Source organism: Parus major, chromosome 1A, assembly GCF_001522545.3.
Source record: "Parus major isolate Abel chromosome 1A, Parus_major1.1, whole genome shotgun sequence".
NCBI classification, from domain to species: Eukaryota; Metazoa; Chordata; class Aves; order Passeriformes; family Paridae; genus Parus; species Parus major.
In genome coordinates, this window is record NC_031773.1 from 30086443 (window position 1) to 30103230 (window position 16788).

The 16788-nt window shown below is 35.0% G+C and overlaps 1 protein-coding gene across 2 annotated transcripts in view; it reads left to right on the top strand.

The window, feature by feature from the left end:
• Nucleotides 1-15970, top strand: part of SLC16A7 (solute carrier family 16 member 7) — a 79241-nt gene extending 63271 nt beyond the window's left edge. The window contains exons 3-5 of one of the 2 annotated variants that reach the window (XM_015628414.3): nucleotides 3565-3708; nucleotides 5268-6080; nucleotides 8472-15970. In XM_015628414.3, the coding sequence (XP_015483900.1) occupies nucleotides 3565-3708; nucleotides 5268-6080; nucleotides 8472-8743 (1229 nt within the window). In that variant the 3' untranslated portion in view covers nucleotides 8744-15970. The remainder of the gene's footprint in view (nucleotides 1-3564; nucleotides 3709-5267; nucleotides 6081-8471) is intronic. The other variant, XM_015628415.2, reaches the window with a different exon arrangement.
• Nucleotides 15971-16788: the final 818 nt, after the last annotated feature.

The following is a 16788-nucleotide window of genomic DNA, read 5'->3' on the forward strand; positions in this document are numbered from 1 at the left end:
CAAACAATGTAAAAAGCAGCTATTTTTTTCTTGTTTTATAAAGCACAGCGGTTCCTGAAACTGTTTTTCAGTGGCACTGGTTACAGTTGCTGTATTATACCTTCTCACAGCCTGGTTCTTTGCCTGAAACAGAAAGATATAAAACAAAAATACAGCTGTGAGAGTGTTAGCATATTACCATAATGGTCTCAAATTTGGTTTAGGGAATATATAATCTTTCGTGGCTGATGGTTTGTGGCTGTTAAGGGAGAAACCAGAATAAATATTCTTGTGAGTCTCCTGACTTAACATCTGTTATGCAGTTACTTCAGGCTTCAGGCAAGTAGATTCAGAGATCCAGTAGTCCTTTAGTGCATTAACATACATTAATGTATAGGAAGGTTTTGGCAGTGTGATGTCTCTTTATTGGGAACGGCGAGAACGACACAAACTCTCTTGTGAGTTGAGCAGGAAAGTTCTTTCTCTTCCGGTTTATTACCTCAGATCTTCTTTTATAGACCGATATGTGAAAGTGCAGAAAAGTGAAACTCTTATTGGTTAGTAAACTAACACATCACCATCATTGGTCAGTGGGGCTCACCACCCCTCGACCTTCTCCTGTAAGAAAACAAGAAACTGACAAACAGCACCTGCAAGGCTGTTTTCTGTCTCTGAGGATTATTTTAATTCCTCCTTATGATTTCCCAGGCTGCTTTCTCAGGTGAGACTGAGAAAGTTATGTGGCCTGCTTTTCCACAAGCACTGTGCTCTCTGCCTTTTTTCATAGTTAGCATCCATAGTGTAATAGTATTTAAACAGCTTAATCTTCCTTTGTCTAAAAAGAAAGAATACACAAGGACCTATGCTGGCACATGAGCACTGCTTAAATAATTGTAGAAGTTAGATGTGACATGAAATTTGTACAAGGCTATAAAACATATGATGGCAGGCAAACAGCTGGAATTTATGTAGAATCATCTATGTTAAGGTATGAATATGCATTATTTTATAAGACTTCATAACCAAGTGTATATACAGATATCAGAATAGAATGCTTAACCTACTTACCACATTGGAAAATTTCCTAGATAATTTAGGGAGCGTAAACTAACTTTATGACTTGTAAAACAATTGATATTTCTCACACGTGCAAATTTTAAATCAAAATACTGGAATATACCTAAAGAAAACCTGAGAATAAATGGAGCTGTGCTGGTAAGTGCACATCATTAACTTAAAGAAAGCATCTCAAAGAGAGTATTTAAATTTAAAGGATTTTTAAATTCATCATACATTCCAGATTTATGTAATTTGAAAGTACAGAGTCAGGCTCAGACAATCTACCTAAATGAATACATCCATATTTGAGGTCAGCTATTAGTTCTTGTAGGTGAAGTTAACATTATGTCCTTTGGTCAGGAAAGCTGTAACTTAAAAGTCCCAGCCTAACTGCACAGTGAAGATCTGCAGAGATGCATTCTTCTGGTAAGGAACTGTCTGCTAACAAATACTAAACAAATTTTTCACTTTCAGTTTTGTAAATATTTCCATCTCATTACAGGAAGAACAGGGAAATTATTTTAAAAAAAAATTTAAAATAGCTGTTTTGATATGTGTTAAGTGAATACTGTCACTGTGTTTAGCAATAGCAACACTTAGATTTTTTTTACTTGCCTTAGATTTACTTTTTTTCAAACTTATAGGGTACTGGGATGAAATCTTTTGCTTTGAGTTAAAAAGAGATTCCCACTTAAAAGGGTCTTTTTTTTTACTCAGAGAAATTATTTCTATTGTTTACATATTGCAAAAGGGTTTGCTTTCTAACTCAGACATGAGCCCAACCACTGATATTCCAAACATAGCTCTATTAAAAAAAAATAAAAATCAAATCATGTTCTTCGATGTTTCACTGCTTTCTTCATATGGTCTCAAAGAGGAAAGCCTTGCTTGTCATAGTTCGGCTTAGTGGTTCCCCTTGAATGGAAATAAAGAAATGTTAGTTATGTCATCATATAAGCTGTCAGTCAAATGTTGTAGTGCTTCATAAGTGTTCTAAGGTCTTTTAATGAATCCCTGGGCTATTGTCTATTTGGGTGTCCATTCTATGCTGTGGATGTTTAACTCTGTTGGCTTCAATATATGGTTATGCTTAAAACTCCTTGAGACTCAAGCTATTTAATGAATACACAAACTAAGATCCTAACATCATTCAAATCTTTGCTTTCCAGTCAAGTTAATTTCAAGTTGATCTCTGTATTCATGAGTTATTAGAAAAACAGGGCAACTCTATTGCAGAAGCTTATTTCCATACAGAAGTAAGGAAAAAATTGATAATTTGGCATATTCTTATGACTTCTGTTGTGTGTATACAAATAGTAATTAACATTTCAGTCTATCAATAATAATACTCTAATACATTTAAGGTAATTCAAAGAGTGGAGTCTAAAATATAACTTTGCCTATGAAAGCACACTTTTAAATTTCATTGGATTTGGCTTTTTGCTGCATGAAGTTTCTGGCATTTATTCCATTAGATATTTATAAAAACAGAGACTTAAAACTGTTACCAGTATAGTGAATAGCTTGTAGTGAATTAAGATGCAAATCAAGGCATTCCACTTTGCGCTAGGTGTCTGCTTTATTTTAAGTTTGAAATGCATTGCTTTTTATGATGTTGCATTTTTTGAGTTCTCTGCTTTTATTTTTGTAAAAATATTTGTATTTGATAACTTTCATTATTGCAAAAGCACGACTATTTGTAATGGTTTGGGCCAAATATAGTGCAATCAGATGGTATGTAGGTTTACCTAAAGAGTTTTGACAACCTCTTAATCTTGATAAGTAGCACACCATCTATTCTAGCCCTGGTTGTTCAAAAACATATAATGTATGTCATGCTAAATTGCTCACTAGCTGTCTGGCTAGTATGGATGTAATTAAACCATAAACTGAATTGCAGTTGAAACTGAAAAATGGACCTATAGCAATATTTTAGGAGTTTATAGGTTTTTATGCTAAATCACATTTTAGATTTTCCCAGACAGCCTACAGTCATCTTACTGCCCATTAACACCGCCCTCTTGATGAAGTAAGGGACAGCAAGCCTCAGGGGCCAGATATTTATGTTCTGATTTGACAATATTTTTAAGCCTATGTGTTCTAAGGAGGGGTGCAGGACATGCTGCAGTATTGAGTAATTTTAGTGTGCTTGCCTGGAGGTTTTTCCTGCTCTGTGGAGTTTTGATACCTGCCTCATACTTGAAATTCTTCAGTCCTTATACTTTCAAAACTTCCATTGACCAATCTTGGTATTGATTGTTCGTGAACTGTAACAATCCCTCTTGCTTGTCTGATGTCTTTAATCTTTTTATCCATCTCCATAACTAATCAATACTTATATTGTCATAGAGGCAGTATATCCACATCCAGTCTTGTGTCTGCAAACTCACAGAGTGTTTGTAAGATAGATTGGTACAGAAACAGTTTAACATTTTCCAGGATGGAAGAGGAAAGCATTCCGACATGTTGTAAATACAAAGATGGAGTTACCTGTTATCTGAAATTGCATTTTCTTTCTACCAACAGGTCCTATAAGCAGCATTTTGGTGAATAAGTATGGTAGCCGGCCTGTGATGATTGCAGGGGGTATCCTGTGTTCTTTTGGAATGATTGCATCCTCTTTCTGCAATAGCGTCCTTGAACTTTATATATGTATTGGTGTGGTTGGAGGTAAGAGTCCTGTTTAAAAGGTTATTTTATGTTATGTTATATCAAACTATTTCAAATATTGTTCTACAAATGAGCCTCACTGATCAGGTATTCTGAGATGCAATCTAAGAAGGTAGGAAGATCAGTTAATTTCAGCTACCTGAACTCTCTAATCCTTTAAATTAACTGGTATGATGTTAAATTCTTTCTTAGGACGATTCCAAAACAAGGGATGAATTTATTCAATAAATGCTGTATGTATGTACTTTTCCACATTGCACTATAATTATGGTATAAAAGTGGATTGGCTCATGACAGCACTTATTACAGTCATTCGTGTACAATTTCACATTCGTTGTTGTGGCTTTCAATCATGTTGCACTAAAAACAGGGTGGCAGTGGCTAGCCAAATTCTAGTAGCATTGCAAAAGCTTGTATCAGCTTTCTGTAGCTTGTTTGTACATTCACAGACTCTCACAGAAAATATAACAACTCTCAGTTCAATAGTTTTCTGTTTAAAATCTGCCCGGTGTCAATCACCAAATAAAATTATTCTTAATCATCTATCAATGGCCTTGATATTGCCTAAAGTAATGACTTAATGTTATTGTAATGCCAGTAAATTAAAGAATCTCCTTATTTAAAGTTGTGGGGTTTTTTTAAACTCCATTCTCAAAATAAGGGAGGAGATGTGAAATATTGGCGGGTAATAAATGAATAAGATAATACCTGTATAATCAGGCTCATCTTCCTTTAGAGTGAGACTAAAGGAGTCCTTTTCTTATTCCTTGATTGATTAATCCTTAAAACTCTTATTTTTGACATCCTAAACTTGGTGAAAGAGTAAAGTCAGAGTTCAGGAATGGGCCTATCAAGGAAGAAAGCTTCTCTCCTGTACCATCAAGCAGATGCATATTAGAGTTTATGGCTTAGATGTCTTAATACAGAGAGAAAGCCTAGAGGTTTAGCTTCAGGTTCAGTTTATACACTCAGCTGATGTGGGTAGGTGGTCTGCTCCCATGTGTGTCCTTTACAGCCCCTTAATAGTGACCTGGGGAAGGAGAGCTGAATGTGCTGGAAAACAATTTGCCATTTTATGCTCCAGTTTTGCAGACAAGTTGGATCTTAATTAGGGTTGGAAATAAGAAATTAGGAGATTTATGCATTTAAATAAACCCTACATTTATTGTAGCTGAGGTGACATTTAATAACTTCTGTTAAATGAGCCAAGAGAGAATTGTATTATAGTTTAGCAAATATAAAAATGGTGAGCCAAGGCACTGATACCATCATTCTTCTGTATGTGATTCCTCTGTCTCTGTCATTGCTGAAACACAAAAAGGAGTTTTGGCTTTCAGTGCAGCACTACAGGGAAAAAAGACCAAATGCCACCATGACACAGTCTTGTATGAACACTCATAGACAGAAATGAGGCTCTATTTCGTTCTCTGCTGCTAATTGGTTTCTATACTGAGAATCCCTAGATTGGACACTGGTCATTTTAAAAATAATTTGAAAGATGTGGGATGTGTTTTTCACTGCATGGCCTGCAATAATATTGTCTTTTATGTGTTGTTTAGGTCTGGGTTTAGCATTCAACTTACAGCCTGCCTTGACCATGATTGGCAAGTATTTCTATAAGAAGCGTCCCATCGCTAATGGATTGGCAATGGCTGGAAGTCCAGTGTTTCTGAGCACATTGGCACCTCTCAATCAATTCCTCTTTAATGCTTTTGGCTGGAAAGGAAGCTTTCTTATTCTGGGAGGACTTCTTTTGAACTGCTGTGTGGCTGGGTCACTTATGAGACCTGTTGGACCGAAAAAAGTCCCTCCTGTGAAAAAAGATGTTGAAAAAGGCACAGGAGATTCTGCCTTGCACAAAAACAACAAGAAGTCTTGTTGGCAAACTATGAATAAGTATCTAGATCTGTCCCTCTTCAAACACAGAGGTTTTCTGATATATTTGTCAGGAAATGTCATTATGTTTATTGGTTTCTTTGCTCCAATAGTATTCTTGGCTCCTTATGCCAAGCACAAGGGAATTGATGAATATTCTGCTGCTTTTTTGCTCTCTATCTTAGCCTTTGTAGACATGTTTGCTAGGCCTTCCATGGGACTTGTAGCAAACTCCAGGTTTATCCGGCCAAAGATTCAGTATTTTTTTAGTTTTGCTGTCTTGTACAATGGTGTCTGTCATATCTTGTGCCCTCTGGCAAAAAATTACACTGGCTTGGTGATATATGCTGTATTTTTTGGGTTTGCATTTGGAATGGTTAGCAGCGTTCTTTTTGAGACATTGATGGACCTTGTTGGAGCTGCCAGATTTTCCAGTGCGGTGGGACTTGTCACCATTGTGGAATGTTGCCCTGTGCTCATAGGCCCTCCTCTAGGAGGTAAGAATCTGTTTGTTTCCATTTTTCTCAGACATTACTGCATAATCTTGCAATGTAACTTTGAATTAATATAAACATTGTTCTTAATGTTATTTAATGTTTTCACTGTGACTAGAAATGTACCGTAACAGCCTGATAGTAAAAAATAACTGCATCAGTTACTTTTCTCCAGCCTAGGAGCAGCTTGAGGAGTGCTCATTTACGCTTGCTTAAACAACTTTAATTTACCTAAACAGAGAGAATTGGCATTTCCAGAGAGGAAGAACTATTAGGAGAGTGTCAGAAGGAACGCAGGCCTGCTCAGCATTTTAGGCAGGGTGCACACATGGTGGGATTCCATCAGGATGCTGTGGAGCATTGCGCCCTGGCCCGATTTCACATCCCAGCTCTGCTCACAGCCAGTTCTTTAGCCTGTTGCTAATAGCAAATAGATGTGGGCAAGGCAATTCAGAGGGCCACCTGACTGAAAGTGTCGCCAGCTTCTCTTTTCAAGTGTAAAGGGATCTTAAAGGGAGCCTAGATGTATCGCTTAGACTATAACACCTGGGCTTCTAGCAGCAAAAATGAGGAGTATTTTCAGAAGATATTTTCAAAAAGTATTTTCTGTTTGCTAGCTTTTTTGTCAGTATTCAGTAATGCTCATGGTAAGCTTTGTATTATTGAGATTTCTGATGATATAAGAGATTAAAAAATAGATTATCTCATTTTTTTGAGAAGCATTGGTGTGTATCTTGGTGTGTGTGTTGCAGTATAAGCCCAACACTATGAAAATATAAAGATAGTGAGGTTTCCAGCCTTCTGAACATATACTGTACCCACATTAGCACTGCCTCAGAAGTCTGCAAGATTATGTGTGGCTAAAAGCATTTATATATACCAAAGTACTTCAGATTACTGTCAGTATTTATATGAAAATTGCATTGTTGTGTGCAATTCTGAACATACCTAAAAAATTCCACTCACTTCAGTAAAATAATATTTGGACAAGTAAATTTTTAATGCTTCTAAAGGCATTCCATATTTTTCTCATAATTTAAAATACAAATCCACTTTGGCAAAGGTAGAGCAAAATATATCCTCACACAGACTCTTTCTATGCCACCTAGTGGGAGGTCTGAGTCTGTAACCTCTGGAGTCCAGACTTTTCAGTCAGGTTCTGAAATCAGCATTAACTCAAAAGGTACTAAATCTAGTATTTATGGAGCAGTAGCTTTCACAGTTATTTATTTTTCAGTATATTAACTTTTCAGGAGTTTTGGAAAACATTTTTTGTACTATAACACTATGAATAATTGATTTAACTTGTAAAGAGAGGGAACAAAGGGGATGAACACATGGAAAAGCTAAGCTCCAGTTTTGACTAGTTCATATGTTTTAAAATAGTATGCTGAAGCATTGCTAATTCAGAATTTTGTTTTTAAATATATTTTTATGAGACTGCTCGTTGATAAAAATCAGCAAATTGCACTGTTTACACTAATAGGTGAATTGTACACTTGCAGTGCTATGTGAGTTTGTCCTTATACTAGGTTTGTGAAAAAAACAGAGAAGCCTGGAATAATTTCATGGTTTGTAAATATGTATCAGGTGAATAGAGTGGCATTTTGTTTTCAACCCACTAAAAGCGTCTAAAGACACACTAAATTGAAGCGTGCAGGTTACCCTGTGAGTTTCAATTATAGTGTAGGAAAGTTCAGAGCTAAATACTTGGATACTTACAAATGTTAATTTGGGAGATGGGAAAATTTAGAAGGAATGTCTCATAAATGGGAAGAACTGTTATATTTTACTCTTCTTGTCAGAAAGAAATTTAATATCAAAGAGCTGAATGTAAGTTTTAGGTACAGGGCTCAGAGTTTAAAACTCAGTAGTTGAGCATGATGACTGAAGGGACAAGCCTTTCTATCTCTTTCACCACTCACAGGAAAGTAAATGTGAAAAGCAGGCAGCTGATGCACGGAGACAGCAGCCTAAAAAGGCACATACCTCTTCATTCTATTGTGTTTATGCAGCCTCAGTGAGTGTCAGACTGTCACTCCAAACAATAGGAAACACAATTACGAGGTGAATAAAATAATAAGGCAATGAAAGAATGAAAATAAAAGAACTGAAAAACTTTCTGCCATTATTCATTAAGCTTTTCTTACTTTGCTCTTCAATATTTTATTATTGTCAGTGTCTTCAATGGCAGTTGCTCTCTTCACTAATTCAGGGGTTTTTTATAGCGTTCCACTGCCTATAGTTAGACAACTTCAACATGTTGAAAATGCCTTTCGGCTCCAACTTCAAAACCAAAAAATATATAGATATTTCTCCATGGGAAAGATGTGGATTGTATTTGGTATCCTAGCCTAAATACTCTTTTTCTCTCCTCTTATCTTTGTATTTCAGGTTGGCTAGTAGATGTCACTGGTGAATACCAGTACATGTACTTTGTCTGCGGAGTGATTGTGACTGTGGCCAGTATCTGGTTGTTCATTGGCAATGCCATCAACTACAGGCTTTTGGCAAAAGAAAAGAAATTAGAAGATGAGAAGCAGAAAGCACAGAAGAATGCTGACCCAAAGGAAGCAGAACCATTAACAAACAATGAGAATGAAGATGCTTCCAGCAGAGCTGATAAAGCTCTTGAAGATCCATCAGAAAGAGAAACCAATATTTAATCTGAAATATAGCTCAGAAGGCAACATTTATGACTTCCATTAGGAATATGTCTTCAAGACACAGGCCAGGTTTTGTGGTAATAATGATCAGTCACAATATTGGATGGGAACAGATTTTTGCCCTATGGCAAGACTCTAAGCTAAATTACTATCTACAGTTTATTTGTTTCAGCGATACAAAATTACTATTACAGAGGTAGTGACTCAATGCAAATGAATCCATTAAATTTTGACTCTGGACAAGCAAGAGTCAGATAAACCAGGCTATAAAGCCTTCCAATGACAAACAGTTTTGTTTCAGAAGTATACCTAACGCAAAAGTATCTCCTAATCTTATTTGGGAAGATACTTGCATTCATCTTTATGATGTGGTTAAAATCTACTGAAATTATCTGCCCAAACTCTACTTAGCACCAATATTAAAGAGAACATAAAGTCAAAGGTTTGTTTCAAAAGAGACACAATACCTGACTGAAGCACACTGAAACATTCTTCTCTTTTGTGTGCCCACTAGATGAAAAATATGCCTGCATAAGCAATTATGGATATAAAAATTAAGTTTAGGAGACAAATAATTGGTGAACACATCTCTAAAACACAATAAAAAGCTGATTTATAATATACTCCAGAAGTAGTTTCTTCCAGTGATAGCTGATTACGTAGTACTTCAACATATATATTTGAATTCAAAGTATGTTCACACTTTGCTAATTCAAACTACGCTAAAATCTGCCTGTACATAAAAGGTTTAAACCCGAGATTTACATTTCTAACAAGAGTGGCAATCAGTTTGTTTGACTGTGTATTTCTGTGTAGCTGAAGGATCTGGATCAGAATGTGAAGCCATTTTCCTAAAGGGACTAGATTCATAATCTGCTGATGTTAAAAGGATACTAACCCTTGGCTTTTGTGGCCTTAATGAGTTTCATGACAATGACTTCAAAGTAGATGCTTGGCTTTATTGACAAGTCGTTAGTTGTTTGATGGTTTTCTGAGAGGAGATTTAAGATCTAACTTCAGATCTTTGCAGACAGGTAGCTTCATACCAGTTCCCCTTCCCTTTTCCAGGAATTTAGTGAAAAGCTACTTCTTTTTATTTTTGTAGTGCTGCTTTGAGCAAAATGCTGCAAGGCACCTTGACAATGCCAGTCTGGAAGCTTTGTATTGACACATCAGTTTTATGCAGGATGTTTGGTCTTGTGTCTACAATTTCATGCAGACTGTCATATAAATTAAAATGCACACAATTGTTCCTCTTCCTTTAGACAAAAGAAAGCATAAATCTACAATTTTACTTTATAGAAATATTTTAGTATTTTGTTTGAAAGTTAAAAGTGCAAGCTTCTGAAGGTAATATGTGAAATTATTTCTGTTTTATTTCTAGGTAAGGAAAGGTGCTATTCATTTTGGAGGGATGCTTATAAATGCCTCAAAAATTGTGAAAATTAAGGGTCTGATTCATAAAACATGTATGCACTGTTTATGCAGGATACACCTACACTCAGTTCCAGGAAAAGAAAATTATTCATTTTAGTCCTCTTCTAAATCTCAAAAAATAGAAATATATTGGACAGAAAGCTAACTGTGATAAACACCCTTTGAAGTGCCAATAACAAAATCTAAAAATCAATAGGAAAATCTAGTAGATACAAGAGGGCTTTTAAGAAAGTTATTTCTTAATATTATTATGTTCAATATTATTTAATTTTTTTTCTAAAAATGTTGATAGTGCTTGCTTCTGTTTTGCTGGATTATCAGTTTATAAAGTTCCACAGTACTGCTGAATTTTTTAATTTTCTCATCACTCTTTTGGGGAGAAATATCATTAATCTACTCTCAGCATGGTACAGAATTTAATACCTACTTTTTACCTAGTTATATTCAGGAAAACAAAACTTCTCCAACAAATCCTGTAAATTTTTAGGAGCATCAGAAACAAAATACATGCATTTCAGAGTTTTGGGAGAAAATATGCGTTGCACATTCAGATTTGAGCCATGTACTGTGTAAAGAGGAATGATTCAGCCCCAGTAAAATTACAGTTCTTCTGCCAACCCCCGGGTTCAGAGAGGAAATAAATGCATTGCACCTTCCTCTGAACCTTAGCCTTACCAGCACCCCATGACATGAAAGCATTGCTCTCTTTTTGGCTGTACAAACGTACTGAGTGAATTCCAGGGTCTGTGACGGCCTTGTGTGCCCGTAGCCAGAAAGTGATGAGTTTCATAGACACTAAGCTTTCATACAGTCAGGATTATTGGCTATATATACTGGATTGTGTAAGATGAACTGAAATTTCAGCTGAAGAGTAGTCATCAGGAATATCACTGCTCTTGACAGCCACCGATAGAAAGGCAGAGATTATTTGAAAAGAGATTAATAGAGGAGCTGAACCAAAATGTCTGAGGTAAAATTGTAGGTGCTTATTATCTCTTTGCAAAAAAGCAGCATGATTAGGAATACAGGGTAGAAGAAAAGAACTGTCAACTTTTGACTGAAGGCTGACTAAAAGTTGCTGTTGAGTAAATAAAGGATTCAGAAAGATGATGATAAAAAAAAAAAGTCTCTCAGGAAATATGCAGGCAACTTGCCTGTTCTGTGCAGGATCTCAGAATACAAAACAACATGGCATAGGAAATAAGGGAAAAAAGAAGTTCCTCGAGCCATAGACACACCTGACCACCTCTAGCAAAAATTATGTTACTGTCTCAGAGGAAATAAAAATTTCTATAAACAGTCTACAGAGATGCTACTCTTACATTTCTGGTCAATTATGTTAAAAGATAATAGGAGTGCAAGGGCTGCTTTACCACCACTCACCAATGTGCAGTTTTTAATCCCATAAGGCAAAATGGCGTGTCAGGCAACTAGAGCAATATAAAGAGTAAGAAGAGTCAAGTTAAACATTTCCCTACACCTCTTTCATTACTCTTTCTCTTAATAATAGCAACAAAATGAAACCTATCAGCATACTCTTGATACTACTGAATATTAAAGAAGTTAAAACCCAGAGATGAGCGAAGAAAATTGGAACCCTATCTATGCAAAAACTGCCTCAAATTAAAAACCTGTGTCTTCCAAATAACAGGTCCTAAAGGGGCAATTTCCTAGTATAGGTAGCTCTCATTTCTAAAAGTAATGATAATAATAAATTGCCTTGAATCAACTGTATTCTGAGCATCAAAGTAGCAAAATGAGTATAACTTCCCTTCAAACTCCTGAATATGACTCTTACTTGCACTGACCTGTAATGTGTACTGTAAGTCATTTCATCACTATGTTTCTGCTTTCGAGATTAGACCTGGGTATATACATAATCTCTCTAAATTGCTCTGGGTTCTCTTAATTACCTCACCCTCAGTTTGAACAACTGAAGGGTCATAACACATGCCCCATATCAGTGATGAAGCAATGTACTCAAGCTTCCTAGCACATGCATCTCTTATGTGCTCTAGGAATCAGTAGTCTCAGTCAGTGCAAGCAAATAATTAATTCATCTTATTCTCATTTATACTCATGTATACTTCACTCTTTCAATTTCTCTGCTAATTATTGCTAAATCTGATTTCCCTTTTTCTCTTCTAGAAAAAATAATGCCAAAATTTTAAAACTAGCAGGAAGGTGGGATATCATCAATAATATTTCCCCCAATTTAATATCAGGATTAAATTTCAAGTAGTTTTAAAGTACATATCCAGATACTTTTCCCTTGGGTTTTTTATGTCATGCACTGTGTTAGCTGGAGAATTCTCCTGTATTGCCCTTTCCAACTCCAGAGAAATACTCCTCACTAATAATTCTCAGTACTATTTCAGCAATGTATCAAAATTTCACCGCACCCTTCTCTCCCCATTAAACTGTGGTTGCAATTGCTTTTAGTTCTGTATTTCTGTGAAGTTCAGAAAAGCATCTTTTTATATGAAAGACTATAATGCTTTTATTTCAGGAGTTTTGTGAGCTGTTTTGACAGAGCTAGGGAAAATCTTACTTCATCTTCAAATAGATTTTTTTAAGTGACGCTGTCCTTATTGAGAGGAAGTTCAGCCTTACTTACTGTTGAAGTGAATGGCAGCAATTTCACTGACATTGATTCAAAATTCACATGAATTTTAATGGTCATGTTGAATATCAGCATCCACTATGCTGAAAAAAGATTTGGCAATGTATACATGATTGTTCCTCACAGAAAATTCTCATTCCTTTTAAACATTCCCCACCTCCACCACCCCATACTTGATTTTCATGTAAGACAAAAAATTTGGACCGGGTATGTAGTGATTTATCTTTAATCCTTTCTTGTTGTTTTTCCTGCAATGACACATTTGGCATGTTGTCAAATGCAACACTTTACACTTGCTTCTTTCGCATCTGGTTGTGAATATTAGTACAGAGATATTACTGGAACACGTAAGTTACAGATACCACATGCAGCCAGATTTTGAACTGCTATCAGGATTTCACTAAACAAAGCCAGTCACCACTTTTATAGATGAACGTGCTATAAATGATACTGGCAATTTTGCCTGTAACAAAATTGAATCTGGCAATTTTTGTTAATTTCTCTATAGATGACTATTTTTCTACTCACAGAGAGGAATATTAAAGGAGTTTTAAAAAAATTATTTTCAGAGATGGGTTACCAGTTTTAACAAGGCTGTTTGGATTTTTTTCAGGGTGAGTGCACTTCTGATATTTGTGCAAATACAGATATATATAATGAAAGTGTTTGCATGTACTATCACATTTTTGATCAGAATTTGCATAAGCATTGCTGTTTGATTTCAACATAATTTGCATGTTGTAGTTTTGCAGTTCAAATTTTTTCTTATCTACCTCTCAGTTGAAGTTTGGAGACTTGCACAACCCTGGAACAACAGAGTTAACAAAATGCATTATGGTAAAACCTGTACAGACTATAAGAACATCTCCCAGAAATTTAAAGCTGCTTACACTTCTGTTTTCAAGACAGTGCATATCTATGAGCACACATTTGTATCAGTTGGCGTATCTTTATTCTCAACACATACCTGTGAGGTTTTTGCATCACTAATCTGGTATAAAAACTAAATGTGTCATTTAGATATCCAAAGTCTATTGATCTTTCTGTGAGATGATGGCCTGCTTTTCTTTTTTGTTTTCTTACAATTTCTGAACTAGGAAAATTAACAAAGTTACTATATCCAAACAGTTTTAAAAATTATTACAGAACATTTTGCATCCATGAAAAAAAAATGGTGTTTCTGATTTAGAAATTTAAGACTTAAAAAAAGTGTTAAAGCATATAAAAGCTTTTCGTTTTGTGGGGCAGATGAAGGAAGTAGTCACAAAATATTCGACTGGGGCCAAGCAATGATGATAATTCTTCATATGCTCTTTATAAAACCAGAGAAGATTGTTTTTTCAAAGATATTCTTCAAACCATTCTTGCCTTCTAGGACCTAGTACAAAGTCCACTAAAGCCAACATAAAAATACCAATCAAAGAGCTTTATCAGACATTGGAGGTGATGTGGCTTCAGTGGAGATTTCAGCCTTATTTTCTCCATTCCAAATCTCAGGACTGTCAGATATAACGCAGCAAACGCAGGATTTATTACAACTGGCAAATTTGCTATGCCTGCATAATATTCCTAATGAATCAGTCCCTAAATTAACGCACAATATGTGTTATTTTAATGGTCTATGTAAATAAATTTTAAAAAATCCCACCCTACACTCTGAATGTAGATTATAAAATACAGAGGATATATTTAAATAAGTATCCAAATAAGTCTGTTAACCCCAAAGGAAATTATCAATTTCCTTCCAAGCATTCTTTGAGCAGTTTATAACCTTCATTTTTCTTATTTCCAGAGAAAATGGTTTATGTCTTCTGTGAATGTATATATGGACATATATAAGGGAATATATATGCAGGTGTGGTATTTGTGTATATATGTATTCCCCTATATATAAAACTCTAATTTATATATATTATATATATTTATGTATATATAAAATATATATAATGTTTTAGAGTAAATTTCATATTGTGCCTGATAAATGAAACATAATTGTAAGCAAATAAAAAACTTCCACAAATGACAGAAAAATCTGAAGCTTTTCTGTAAAAGCATATGTTATTTTTCAGTATCTGCTAGGTTTATTTATAGTAGAACTTCATTCAAAAAGATGCAGTATTACATAACACTGGTTTCCAACCATGACTCAGTTCAAAGCAGCCTAAGATCACTGAGAATGTTCATTGAGGTAAACGGCAAATCCTACATTGTTGGCAAACTTGTTGGTGGGGTGTCATTGCTGTGGAAATATTAGCTAAATGATCTCTGAACAGACTGCAGCCAACATACTGAGTTTTCATATAATGTGATATGTATGACCAGCTCACACAAAGTATTGGTGGACATGATGTTCTTGGAAAGTGAGGCTATTCAAGCGCCTGTACACAATATTCCTGTGTGATTATTATCTGAAATTGTCCAGAACACTATTCACTAAAAACACTGATGATGTGTCATACCTTTTGCAGGTTTTGGGGGTTTTGATTTGTCTGCAAGTAGGCAAGCCCATGAAAAATCCACATTTGGCTCTCACTCTTTAAAACGTTTTACCTTAAAGTTTACCTTAACATACTGGGAGATTTTTCGGAGTGGTACATAAATCACTGACATAAATTCCTTTCCTTGAAGAGTGATACAGCTGCATTTTCCACTTACAGCCTACTTGGAAAGTTCACCATATCTGCAGTTGATCAACAGAACCTGGTATTGCTATGCAATAATTAAACATGCAGTAACCATTGTTGTTGACTAATAAAGTTGTTTCTTCCTTTCTGTATTTTGCAATACTGTATGGTTTTTACTTGAATATATTGGCTTGATTTTTTTTTGACAATCATTTATTAGCTAGAGGTGCTATTTATGTTCCAAAGAGATATGAGCAAATTATAACATTCTCTTTATAGATGCCAAAACCGTTTTTTTTTTTGACCTGACAAAATTCATTGTTCATAATGTATATTAACCCTGTAAAATGCTTATGCATTGCATTAAATTGTATTTAAATGCATTTTTGTTCCTTAACTTCTATTCCAGGCTTGTACTACTGTGTAATATGTCAAGTTTGTCCATATATATTTATGGGAAATTACAATGAAAATTGTGTATAGTAAGCAATTGAGAGAAAAAAAGAAAAATTAAAATAAAATTTCCATGTAAAGTTTCTGAAAGGATGTAAATTCTATTTTCTTAGGCTCCTTAATAGTAAATTATTTACATCTTCAGAGTGTGCAAATATTCATAGATATTTAGATTGGTTCACTATTCAGTTGTAGCAAAGATCTCAAAATCACTTCTCATTGCATACAGAAACAGAACTTGAAGATTTCCTGTGAAGAAAAGATACTTCCAGTAGGAGAACATTGTACCAACCCCTTGCTATTCCAAATTTTGCCATATTAGGATTTATTCTCACACATAACTCAAACACCATCTGGACACCAGGGATTTTTTTCCGCATTACTTGGACTGGGATGTGTTCCTATATTCCATGTATGTGGAATGTTATTCCTTAATCACCAATACTCATTTTGCTACAGAAGAGGAGTTTATCCACATCTTGAAATAGTGTATGTAGATAAGTCTTTGAAAATCCTCTGAATGTTATCTGTTCTTATGTTTTTGTCAATTGACTTCAGTCTAGGATTGCTTGCCACAGTTAAATTGCTGTTTATTTACGGAATGTGATTGGATATTTAAAATGAAGATATTACAAGGGATGTTAGAGACAATACTAAGATGCACCTTTGCATAGTATCTACACACTTTTATGCACATTCACAGTAAGCTACTAGGAAACAAAGTTGTAAAAGATGAATGATTGAATAAGAACGAAATAACTTTATCAAAGCAAATGGTTGTTAGATTTCTAATAACTGTAAAATCTATTTTCAAAGAATTATAATCTTCATGATACAAAAGTTTTGATTCAGCTACCAAAATATGTTTAGATATTGTTTAGATAATGGATCCTTGCAATAGTTGCATA